The following is a 12,678-nucleotide window of genomic DNA, read 5'->3' as shown; positions in this document are numbered from 1 at the left end:
CCGCGGCCTCCGTACTGGGATACGCATCTTCTGGAATTCCATGGATTTCCAGCGAGTTCTTTCGAGTGTATTGTTCCAAATCATCATGGTGTTCCCACAGTCGATCGGATTCTTCTTTTTGCTTTCCTAGATTCTCCTTTGTTGTTTTAAGCTCGTTCCTTGTTGAGGCTAGCATGTGTTTTAATTCTTTGTATTCGTCCTTGGTCTTTTGCAAGGACTCTTTCAAATCTTTAAGCTCCTTCTCGTAGAAGTTGGCAGATTCTTTTAATTCTTCGATTTCCTTCTTCAGCGTTCGATTTTCGCTAAGAACTGCAGCTATTTGGATTTGTATGTCGACCAGTAGAGCCTTGATTTCAAGAAGGCTAGGCTCTTCTTGTTCCTTGCCCGCTTCAATCGGTTCTTCAACATCAATGTTTTCCTCGGCCGCCATGTTGGATTTCTTCGGATTTCTTGGTTCGTCTTCGGTTGAGCCACGATCACCTCTTTTATTCTTTCTGGGAGGCATTTACATTGAAGAAGGTAGATTACATCGTCAGGGAGCCAGATAGTGTATTTTCATAGGAGTAGGTGCCAGAGAGGGGTCATCTTTGGCAATGTTAGGCAGACACGATGAATACACGTCCGACCGCTGCGATTTCCCGCCAAAAGTCCAGTTGTGCTTTCCTGCTTCACATTCATTTATATCTGCAAAAAAGAAGTCAGGCACTGAATGATCAAAACTAATTTCCTTTTTTTTTTTTCACAGCAATTATAGAGTACTAAAGTGTGACGTCATAAAAATGAAATTTCTGAAATTATGGGATTTGTCAGGATATTCTGAAAGAACAATGTCTAAGAGGCCAACTTGCCAAAATTGAGCATTTGGGGACAAATTGTCTCTGAGAACGTAGCCCAGTTATGCTTACAAAACTCCATACAAACCCTTCTAAATTTTTTTGGGGTCGACCCAAAAAAAAATTAGAAGGGTTTGTATGGAGTTTTCTGAGTATAACTGGGCTACGATCTCAGAGACAATTTGCCCCGAAATGCTCATTTTTGGCAAGTAGGCCTCTTGGACATTGATCTTTCAGAATATCCTGACAAATCCCATAATTTCAGAAATTTCATTTTTATGACGTCATCACTTTAGTACTCTATTGTGGCCTACCATAATAGCCATTTCATGCGATCAATTTTCATTTCAAAACGAGGACAATCCTCAAACCTTTCTCCTTGAAATTAATTTTCATATCAAAAAGCTTCGCACTTCGCCTCATTTTAAGACAGAAGCTCGAGTCAACTCGAAAATGGCCTATTAGAATTACAATATACCTGACTTAATGCTCTGCGATTAGTACTAGTAAAAGGTATTATGGAAAATAACGATACTTAAATTAAGGCGAATTTAGCGAAAAAGCACTTTCGAACTGAGGAAATTGATGTGAAAGAGACGTGGCTACGAAATATCTGAGTGTTTCAATTAAGGGATCTTGAAGTGCTACCTGTACATTTATCTTCTCCATTTTCATAATAACTTTTCTTGCAAGCACATCCGAAGGATCCTATAGTGTTATGTCACACTGAACTAGTGACGTCACAGTTGTGTTTTCCTGTGTTACACTCGTTTATGTCCGGAAATCAAGATTTAATGCTGAATAATCAAACTGAATCAGTTCTATTTCAGTTCTATATCTATTGAATCAGAGTTAGCAATGCAATGCTTTCGAGACTGGAAAACTGTCGACTTTCAGCTCGTTGTTCCAAGTAATCCTTACCCCCTACAGTAAAACGTCTCAAGAATTCCTCGCATACCACTTCAAACTGTTTTCCTCGCCTCACACAACCCTCCCAACTTAATTAGTCGGCCCAGCCTCCATCCTCCTTGATACATTCAACATCAGTGTATTAAGCTGTATTAATAATAGACAGTATGACATGTCTCGCTTTTGCACAAACCGCTTCAAAAAGTCGTTCATATCAGTTATGTGCGGTCGTGTCGGTTAATGTGTCATTTCGTTATTTTTCTTTTTCTCTGTAATTTTTGTTTTGTCATTATTCCTAGTCAAAAAAACTGTAATTAGTCTTTTACCGTTATTTTTTACCTTTTATAGTATTGTGAATAACTCAGAAATTCAGCCTGCCGGCTGCAATTTGATTACTTTGTTAAACCTATCCATTCATCTATCCATCCATCCATCCCGCCAGCCGGCCAGCCAGCCATCTCTATTGAGAGAAGTGACGCCTTCAGTGGATTGATAAGATGTTACTTCGATGGAGCTGGATTGAGTTACCCCAGGACTGAGGATATCATCCTCTTCGTTCTACAAAATTCCTTACATTCTACTCAGCCTCATTCGGTGATTGTTAATTATGACAAGGATCACTTTGTCGATGAGGCTAGACTTCAAACTCTTATTTGTACATTTGGAGATTTGGATTCTACAAACTCAAACGCGTGAACTCGAAACAAATGATTTTGAAATAGCCTTAACATTAAGACGGTTCAAGTCTCTACTAAAATATAATCACCTGTGCAGTAAACTCCGTTCCCAGAATACCCTGCCTTGCAAGTGCACTCGAAAGATCCTTCAGTGTTATTGCAGTCTGCATTAGCGTCACATTTGTGCTCTCCTGTTGTACACTCGTTTACGTCTGCAAAACAGGTGCAGGACTGAATCATCAAAACTGATTTACTTAACCTTTTATTTTCTAGGACTGGGTACGGTCAGAAGAGAGAGCTTTCCTGGAGGTTGTACTGAGAAGAAAAAAGATAAGTATACTGAAGCGGTGATAAATGAAGAAATAACATTATATGTATAGATAGAGGATTAGCGAAACCTAAGGAAGCAAGATACAGGAGAATGCAGAACGACTTCCCAGCTGAGGAAAAAACTGCCATCAGAAGGTGGAATAAAAAAGACACGTTTCTGTTCATACTCTGTAGGTGGAGCGGAACAAAACTGACGGAATTGTGTACACTGGTCTGATTTTTAAAAGCAACTGTCTCAGCCAGCGTGAATGCGTGAGCGGACATCGCAATCGTGCATGAAGACAATTACAATTATAATAAACATCAAAAATGTAAAGATCTCAAGCATGTATAACTGAGGCTAAAATTGCATACAGATACTGCAAATCACAAACTATAGCAGTATGCAAGAGCATTTCGATACTTATTATTCTCCTTAAAAGAACAAACTGTAATTCTAGGAACGAAGCAGCATACTACCCTGTGGCATATTATAAAGAAGACCAAGGTACTGTTTTCACCTGTGCAGCTAACTCCATTCAAAGAGTACCCTGGCTTGCAGGTGCACACAAAGGATCCTTTAGTGTTTTTACAAGTAGTGTTTGTACCACAGTTGTGCTTTCCTGTTTCACATTCATTTATATCTGCAATTAAGAAGTCAGGCACTGAATAAATGGATTTTTGAATTTTTCTTTCGCTGTAAGTAACTGTGGCCTACCATAATAGCCATTTCAGGCTTTTAATATTTCAATATTTATTTATATTTTCCGAGTTCCAAAAACCCTAATTTTCAAAACGAGGTCTTCCTTACACCTTTCTCTTTTGAAATTAGTTTCCTTATTAAAAGGCTTCGCATTTCGCCTCGTCTTAAGACAGAAGTTCGAGTCAACTTGAAAATGGCCTATTAGAATTAAAATAATGTACCTGACTTATTATTTAACAATTAATAAATGAGGCTGAGTATCTTATGAAGAATTATGGAGATCGAGGAGGGTGTTATCCGTCGAGGCCGTAAGCCGAGGCGGATAACACCCTCCGAGATCTCCATAATTCTTCATATGATACGAAAGCCGAATTCAATAATTGTTTTATTATTCATTCAAAATAATTCCTAGTTCAAAAAGATAGCTAAAACAAGCTTACCTGCATCGATGTTAAGTTTATCTTCGATAGTTTACGTTTAGGTTTGTCCAGCTCCGCAAATATTCTCCAAATAGCAGATGTCGCCCTTGCCTTGCCTTTTTTGCTATGTGTTTAGCCATTATTTCGCCTAGTTCCTGCTGTTAACTTCTTACTCTTGAAACGAGTGAAGTGGCCGCCATTTTAGGTTTTACAACGAAAACAACTCAATAACGTCCCCAGGTCTTCTCGGTTAACGGTGCATTAACCTGTAGAAGGCTGCATTTTTGACGTCATTTCCTCGTTAAACACAAAATTCTTCCAATTTGGTCATCAGTAACTGGTTATGGTGAATTATGCATGTGCTTTTAGCCAATCAAAATTGGGGAAATATTTCGAATGAAAAATAAGGGAACTTAATGCCCTGCTATCAGTACTAGTAAAAGGTATTATGGAAATTAACGAGACTTAAATTAAGGCGAATTTAGTGAAAAACCACCTTGGAGCTGAGGAAATTGATTTGAAAGAGACGTGGCTACGAAATATATGATTCTTTCAATTAAGGGATCCTGAAGTGTTACCTGTACATTTATTTTCTCCATTTTCAGAATAACCTTCCCTGCAAGGGCAGTCGAAGGATCCTTTAGTGTTATAGCACCATCTAGTGACGTCACAGTTGTGTTTTCCTGTTTTGCACTCGTCTATGTCTGGAAATCAAGATTAAATGCTGAATTATCAAACTGAATCAGTTCGATTCTTATGCCTTTTCAGAATGAGGGATATAGCAATGCAATGCTTTAGAGCCCAGCCCTGGCAGTTCTCTTATTTTATGTATTTGTACGGTTAGCGCCGTTTTGCACCTGTTCCTTAACTTATGTATTTAGTCTCAATGTAGGCTTAGGTCAGCTGTCCCTAACCTGAGATCAGGCCCAATTTTAGCGGTTCTCATACATTCACCCTAACGGCTACCGCTAAAATTGGGCCTAATACAAACTCCCTAACCGGCATTAAGCCTGTGTTCATAATTGAGGATGCAGTTCGAGCTCGACCAGCTAGTTATAGCACTTTTTTTTTTTTTTGTGAAAACAATTAGTTATTTGTGTTATTGCTGTGTTAACATACGAGCATTTCAGGGTTGGCTCTCAAAAAACTTTTTTGCTTTTTAATTATGGTTGTTGCTATTGTGTAGTTGAGTCAAGATGGAAAGCTTTCTGTGGGCAAATTGGAGGCCACAAATTTACACGTACCAACGCCAGAATTTTTTTTCTTAGATACAACCTGTGGCATACCACTGACTGAATATGAAAATAGGTTTCTACCTTTCCTTTCTTCTACCTATTCTGTTTGGCATGGAATAGCATATGTGACTTATGATAAAATCCTGTTCGTTTAGGCTCCATATTATGCTACCTTCACAGTTGACACCATCCCCAAAATATCCTGATTTGCAAGTACACTTAAAGGAACGCTTGGTGTTGGTGCATTCTGCATCATCGTGGCAGTTATGTTGTCCTGTTTCACACTCGTCTACAAATCAGGAAGTTGAGGTTAGTTCCCTTGACTTAAACGTTTTCACCTATAAAGTCAGTTTTCACTCTTTCAGTTGTTAAACAGTTGTTTAATTGATTAAATGTATTTATTTTTCTTTTTTTAGCTCAAACAACTGCTGATATCATGATCTCTTGGTTAAAATTCATTTAGAAAACGTTTAAACGTTGGTCTCAATACTCCGATCGAGAAATATTGCATCTCTTTAGGGCTTGTTATCATATCGTGTTGCTAAGCTACGCATGCAAGTTCTAGTATTTCGCGCGCTTTTGGACTGCCATCGTCAGCGCTGGAAAATTGTTCTTGCCACGAGCGGTATTGCTTCTTTTTCGTTTGCGCTAACGTTTATTCTGAGCTCCGCTGCTACTAGTCGGCAAGTTTTACTTTCATAGCTAAGTTATTTTCATTCATTTTTTTTACTATTCAGCCGCGAGAAGGGGTGAGGAGATACTAGAAAGGATTTGAACTATTTTCAAGCTCAGTTGTCTCGCAAGCGCACGCATAACAAGCAGGAAAAAAAAAGCGAACACTGTTCACGAGAACAGTTTTACAAATCCTTTTCGCATTTTCCAATAAAAAGGTAATAAAGGAAATCCATAAAATCCTGGAGGGGTTAATAACTTGGGAGAAAGGCTTCGTATTTGCATACAGTTTCGTTTTCGATTTCTTCCGAACCACGACCGTTTAAGCGCCCAATAATATAACGCTCCATACAATAACGGTCCTTTGAAGTCTCATGTTTGCTACGAAGTTTTTACCCACTTCTCACAAAATGGTTCATGAACTAGAAATCATTTTTCAAAAATGTTACCATCAAATTCCAAGTCTATATATTTAATACCATAAACATTTTCGAATAGGGAAATTGGCAGTGGATTTTTGCCCAAAATATTTGTCCATGACTCTGACAGGATTAGTCAGGATTTCCATAATAAGGTAGCAGTGTGCCACGTTTTTAAACGAGCTTAGTCGGGAGAGCTCCGATCTGCTGAGCTGGAGGTCGCGGATTCATACCCCGGCCGGACCAACACTAAGGCTGCTCCGTAAATAACTGAGAAAAAATCAGAAGAAAGTGCTGCCTTTGTAATGACATCTGCTAGAGGTAAGACTTTCTAATCTTCTCGGATAAGGAAGGATAAGGTGCCGTAGGTCCCACAGGACGTATCTGGTTCTTGTGAGACGTACAAGAACCCACACCACTGTTCGGAAAGGGTAGGGGACTTTGTCCCTGTGGTGTGGCCAGCCTTTCCTGAGCTAATGGGATATAACCCCATGATCCTCCTTCAAAAGTCGAAATGGCTACCTTGCAGTGTATGTAAGTCTAACCTCCTGGATTCGCTGCTTACCAACTAATTGCCTTAAACAAAGAGGGTAAGTGGCTTTAAAAATGCAAAATCTACATATTGTTCCAAAGAGAACACTCCCAACTGTCCTAAAGCGGTATACTATACAAAATGGTTTGTAACCTACGCGGAAAGACTTTCTCATCTAAGGTTTTTATTATTGTTGTTGTTATTATTATCATTCTTTTTTTAAATTCATTTTAACTTACCTAAGCAGGTGATTTCAATTTCTCTGGCGATCTCTTCCATTAACTCTCTGCTCCTTTCCCGCTGTTTAATATACTCCTCTTCTTCTTTAGTCATCGGAACAGGACAAACTGCAAAGCAGCAACACATATGAACAGTAAATTTCAATCCATAAGCTAACGGCATTTTATCAACTTTGCAAAACAATAATAAATATAACAATCACTGTAATTGTAATTGCGGGCGACAAGAGGAGCCCGCAATCCTAATCTTCAGGTTGCTATTGCGCATGCGTTGCATGTATGTAGCCAGCATTAGTTTGGACTTCCACTAAGAATGAATGGAATGCACAGAACGTAATTTGATCACGCCCGTTTAGACCTTGTATTACTCGTAACTTAATTACGCGTGTTTTGATTATCTGTCACGTGAAACTTACGCAAAGAACAGCGATGGAGCAAAAGCGTTTTGACCGCTTCGATCGTTGTCGCCCGCACTCCGTGACCTTTGGTTATTACTAGTGAATTATTATTAACAGAACATGACGATGAAATAATATTATTATTCATTCAAAATATTTCCCCGATTCTGATTGGCTAAAAGCATACGAAAAATTCACCATAACCAGCTACTGATGACCAAATTTGGAAGAAGTTTGCGATTAATCAACCGATGACGTCAAAAATGCAGCTTTCTTGCAGGTTAATGCACCGTTAACTGAGAAGACCTGAGGACGAGGTTGAGTTGTTTTGGTTGTGAAAACAAAAATGGCGGACATTTCACTCGTTTCAAGAGTAAGAACTAGGCTAAATAATAGTTAAAAACATGGCAAGCACAGCAAAAATACAACTCGAAGAGCGTTATCTGCTATTTGGAGAATATTTGCGGAGCTGAACAACCCTAAACGTGCACTATGAGTCTATCGAAGATGAACTTAAGATGGATGGAGGTGAGCATGTTTTAGCTATGTTTTTAAAAAAGGAAATATTTTGAATGAATGATAAAACAATTATCGAATTCGGCTTTCGTATCATATGAAGAATTATGGAGATCTCGGAGGGTGTTATCCGTCGAGGCCGTACCCTCCTACCCTCCTCGATCGCCATAATTCTTCATAAAATACTCCGCCTCATTCATTAAGTGTTAAATAATAATAGTAATAATAATAATGACAACAACAACAACTAGGGGGTCCATATTGGAAGTGAAGTGCTACCCCATGTAGAACTGGATCAAGGGGTTGGAACGGTAGTAAATAATCTATTAGCTTTTATTAGTATCTCAGTTTAGGATATCAAGGAGCGCTGCGTAACCAGACAAAAGGGAGACTATGATATATAAAATACAGTACGAGCTGTACGTAAGAAGGCGCGTATTGTAGTTGAATATTTAATTTGCTTACCCTAATTGCAATTACCTGTCATTTAGTGCACCTACATTTCCGTTTTGCGGTATTTTTCATTACCTAAAGCACTTCTCAAGGGACCGTTGACGGTTTTAAAAGTGTCCGTGCTCCGTCTTAAGAGAGGTTTCCGTCTTGTAGAGAGCATAGTTACAGTCAAATGACTGGACAATGACAGGGGCCAACACCAGAGAGTTGTCCGTCTTAAAGAGGTGTTTGACTGTATAGCAAGATATCCTCAAATGTAAATTTATTTCAAATCCATTAGAGAAGAAAACAAAAGTGCAAGGGAATTCATGAATGGACACCTAACGAAAGAAAGCTTGCGAAATATTGGTCGCACATTTTTTAATGTGTAAAATTTCAAAAAAACTCAAGTAAATGAAGTTGTTAACATATTCACCGTTTTCACACCGCCCATAAAACATCTTGTTTACCCCCCCCCCAAAAAAAAAATTTTGCATCAGTAAATTGTTTTCAATTTCTCTTATGATGACAGCTTATTCCAAGGAAAAATTACAAACCAGGATGCTGAAATAAAATGGCGACAATCCGCAGGTGCGCAATTAAATTTGTTAGAGACGTCGTAGTTGTTAGTCGTTACCTCCATGATTTACACCTTCCTGTGTTATCATCACGACTGGGAACATGATAACGAAAATAATGATTGTTTTCATGCCTGCCATCTTCCAATCTGTTGAAAACAAAGTAATCATGGTTCATAGCATGTCAATGAATTTATATCGAGGGTGTTAAAGAATTATGCACCCAAAGTTTAATAACCACGCGTAAGCGGGCGGGGGAGGGGAGGGGAGGGGAAAATAGGTTTTGATAGATTGTGCTCGCAGAAGTAGCATGATAATTCTGCTAGTTTTTGTAAATTAAGCTCGTTTCAGCACAAAAAAAAAGGCCGAAATTATGCCTCTCACTTTTAACTTTAAATTTGGTTAAAAAAAAAAAAAACACCTCAATGCTTCATTTACAGGTAAATGGCAAACTCATTTACCCTGTTTACATCAAGAAACGTTAAGAGTCCTTAATTCATTGTCTGACAAGTATAAAAACTCAAACAATAAACAACCAACACGCGGACGCCACCCCAGGTAACCACAGACAGATAAATGAATTCGTTTCTTAGATTTGCCTGTAACACAGATCTCGGACCAAAAACATTGGTTGCATGTTCAATAAATGACAATTATATTTTTGTACTGCAAATTTATACCAAAAAGTGCAAATTATGCTAGCAGTGTTTTTTTTTTTTTTTTCGAAAAATGGATGAAAATTATGCTGGTAGTGACTAATTGTGCCAAAAATTATGCTAGTCCAATCTTTCAAAGCGTACTGCAAAATGCCGGTGATGCCACGATCAGCATAATTCCTTTAATCCCTTACCCAGTTTCCCATATATGCATTACCCTGGTCAGGGTAAAAACAGGGTATAAAATCTCTCTCCTATTTGCAGACAATAACGTTAATTATCTATGCAGTAATCTACATAATTGTATGATCCTATCAGAAACTTTAATAGAGGAGTTCCCCCGGAGACGGAGACAGATTATTATAAAGAAGTGCCCCAGGGAATTATTTAGTCCGTTCGCGGATCACCCTGGTGTTTATTTGATCAAACAAAATCAATTTTAAAAAGCCTGTTCAAGCTTTCTGGAAGATTGCGGAGACCGAGAGTTAGAATAAAAAAAAAATAGAAAAATAGAAGCCAATTAAGCTGCAGTCTTAAAAACACGTCTTTACACTATATCTTTCAAGAAGTTTTTCGTTTATTTTTGCATTTTTGTAAGTCGTGAAAATCACATAAAATTTTGAATATATTTCCCGAGAAAACATGGATAAAATGAAATTTGAACTTGTTCTATGAAACGATTGTTTTACTGATAAACTAATATGACTTCTTTTCCTTCAAAACGAGGCATTTTTTTTTTCAGAGAAAGATCCGAGCAGCATTTTGCTCAGTTGTTTAAGTTTGTTCAGAAATATTTCAATCAATAACAAAAATAGAATTTCTTATTACATAAAATATATCGTCGTTTTGGGGAAAAAAGGATTATAATATAGATAAATAAACAATTAGAGTAAATAAATAAAGAATGCTGAACCGGTCGAAACTGACCAGAGAATAGAGGCCATCAAGGTTAACATAAATACTAGTTATAAATTATCTACATCATGGGTCCGAGTATGTGTTCATAAAAAAACAAGTCTCTCGTTAGGCGAAGGAAAAGTCTGCTAAGCTTGCATCTTGTCGCCATGATAAGTCGATGTTCTTCTGTGTCCAGATGTCGCTGATGGAGAAAATTTTTGCATTTTTCCGCCGGTCAAGAATTGTAAAAAAACATTCACTTTCCAATGAACACAATCCAATCACTCTAGCTGAAATCAATATCAAAACCGTGCAACACGGTAAAGCAGAAATAGGAATGGACAAGGTCATTGATACATCGAAGTGCTTCTATGAACCAGCGTGGCGTGAGCGATGAACATGCTAATCGCTGTAAAAGGAAGTCAAGTTCGTGTATGCGACGACTGTCAAAATAAAAAACAGAAGCTGTTCATGCATTGACGTGAAACATAAAGTAAAAGACTTTTACTGAATTAATAAAAAATACAAAATGAAGAAATACTGAAATGAAAAACAAAGTTAAATGTTTCTTTTCAGACGACATCTGCTATTTGTAGATTGAATATCTTCAGAACTTGACGAGAAATATGCAGTTGAAGACGGGAACTTAACATCGATTAAGGTAACTGTAAGCATGTTTTAGCTATCTTTTTAAACTAGAAATTATTTTGAATAAATAATAAAACACTGATTGGATACGGATAGATCTTTCAACCGTTGAAACTAAGGAAGGGAGGAAGGATGGAAGGAGAGAGTGATTCGTGGATGAGAGGACAACAGACGCGCCCTCTTTACAATATATTATAACATGTATATAACACATGAATATTTTACATGCACTGAAAGTGATCTGTGATGCCCAAATAAAGAGGAATATTGCACTCACGCTGATCATGATCATAGTAAGAACATCACTGAAATAACTAAGAAATAATGTAGGAAAAATCACCTCTCACCTCCATATCATTCTTGTTATTTAAAAGCTTTATTTTCTTACTTCAAAATTTTCAGCTCTCACTGATCAGTTGCACGTCTCCTAACTTTTGGTGGCTAAAAGAGTTCTGACTGCTGCTCGCTTCTTCAATTGTCTGAGTTGTTTGCCTGTGAAGATCCAGAGAATACGCCCAGCAATTAAAACTCTAACAAGATTTAACGCAGGATATGTTTCGATATATTTTCAGGAGGACCCTTCTCCCCCCAAAAAATCAAATTCAAACGCAAAAAAAGACAGTTTTTTGTCACCTGAGGTGCTGGCTTATCGGGTTGACAAATAAAAATGTTTTACCAAAAACAGCAGGCATAGTCTCATTTTTATTACTGACGTTAGCTGGCCACTTCCAAACGCCATCGATCGTTTTGTAATTAATGCTTCATTTTTCCGGTCTTCTTCTAGTGGGCATAAATTGACAAATTCAGCCATCTGGTCGCAAAGAGACAAATGCATTTTTTTTTTACAAATATAGTTTATTAACCAGATGATTGATGTGTCATGGTCATTTTAAGGAAGAAGTGATACAGAGATTAATTTACTTTTCTTTCTTTCGTAATTTTTAATTCCTTCTGTGGTAACGAGAAGTTTCTGTGAAATGTTATTACTTAAAGTAGTTGTAGGAAACTTAGATTAAGCAAGGAATCCTAACTAAAGCAAGTTCCCCTTTTGGAGCTGCCCAGGGGGGGGGCCCACGACTTAGCGAAATTTCGTGTACCTATGATCCACCGATTTATGACATCACATCCGGTTGCAGTGTTGCTGCTCTGTTTTCGCGCGAAGCACAAAGATGGACGCCCGATGCTATTTGTTTTCCTCGTTATTTCTACCCGCAGGCTAACGGAATTATGCATCTTGAATGCCGAGAATATTAAGAAGGTATATAGCCGGCCTTTCAAGCAAATGTTATGACCAAACAAAGAAGTTTTAGTATTATTTTAAAGATAAATATCATGCAGCTGCGAGGAATGTCATGGCGAGTCTTGCGATGACTTGTTTCAAAACGAGTGTCGTTAAAGTTTTGCGGCTTTTGCGGCCTCTGATTTAGAGAAGTCATCAATCAAAATATAATTTCCTAAGCGGAATAGAATGGGGAAAACGCCGATGGCCACAGTTTAAAGTGTTCACCGCTGGAAGGCTGGATCACGCCCCGTAAAGTTGCAGAAACTTGCACTCAACTGCATGGTTTTGAGGAATGTCATGGCGAGTCTTTCGCTGTTTGTAATC

At 38.0% G+C, this 12,678-nt stretch overlaps 1 protein-coding gene across 1 annotated transcript; it reads right to left on the bottom strand.

The window, feature by feature from the left end:
• Nucleotides 1-532: 532 nt before the first annotated feature.
• LOC140934253 (uncharacterized) lies at nt 533-9,016 on the bottom strand. Its single transcript, XM_073383913.1, has 6 exons — nt 8,931-9,016; nt 6,948-7,055; nt 5,258-5,374; nt 4,429-4,554; nt 2,509-2,631; nt 533-684 (listed from the first exon to the last, which is right to left on the bottom strand). The coding sequence occupies exons 1-6, from the start codon at nt 9,010-9,012 to the stop codon at nt 533-535; spliced, it is 708 nt and encodes a 235-aa protein (XP_073240014.1). The 5' UTR covers nt 9,013-9,016.
• Between the last annotated feature and the right edge of the window lie 3,662 nt (nt 9,017-12,678).

Source organism: Porites lutea, chromosome 4, assembly GCF_958299795.1.
Source record: "Porites lutea chromosome 4, jaPorLute2.1, whole genome shotgun sequence".
Lineage (NCBI taxonomy): Eukaryota > Metazoa > Cnidaria > Anthozoa > Scleractinia > Poritidae > Porites > Porites lutea.
Note: the sequence above shows the minus strand (reverse complement) of the source record. Positions and strands in the feature narration are given on the sequence as shown.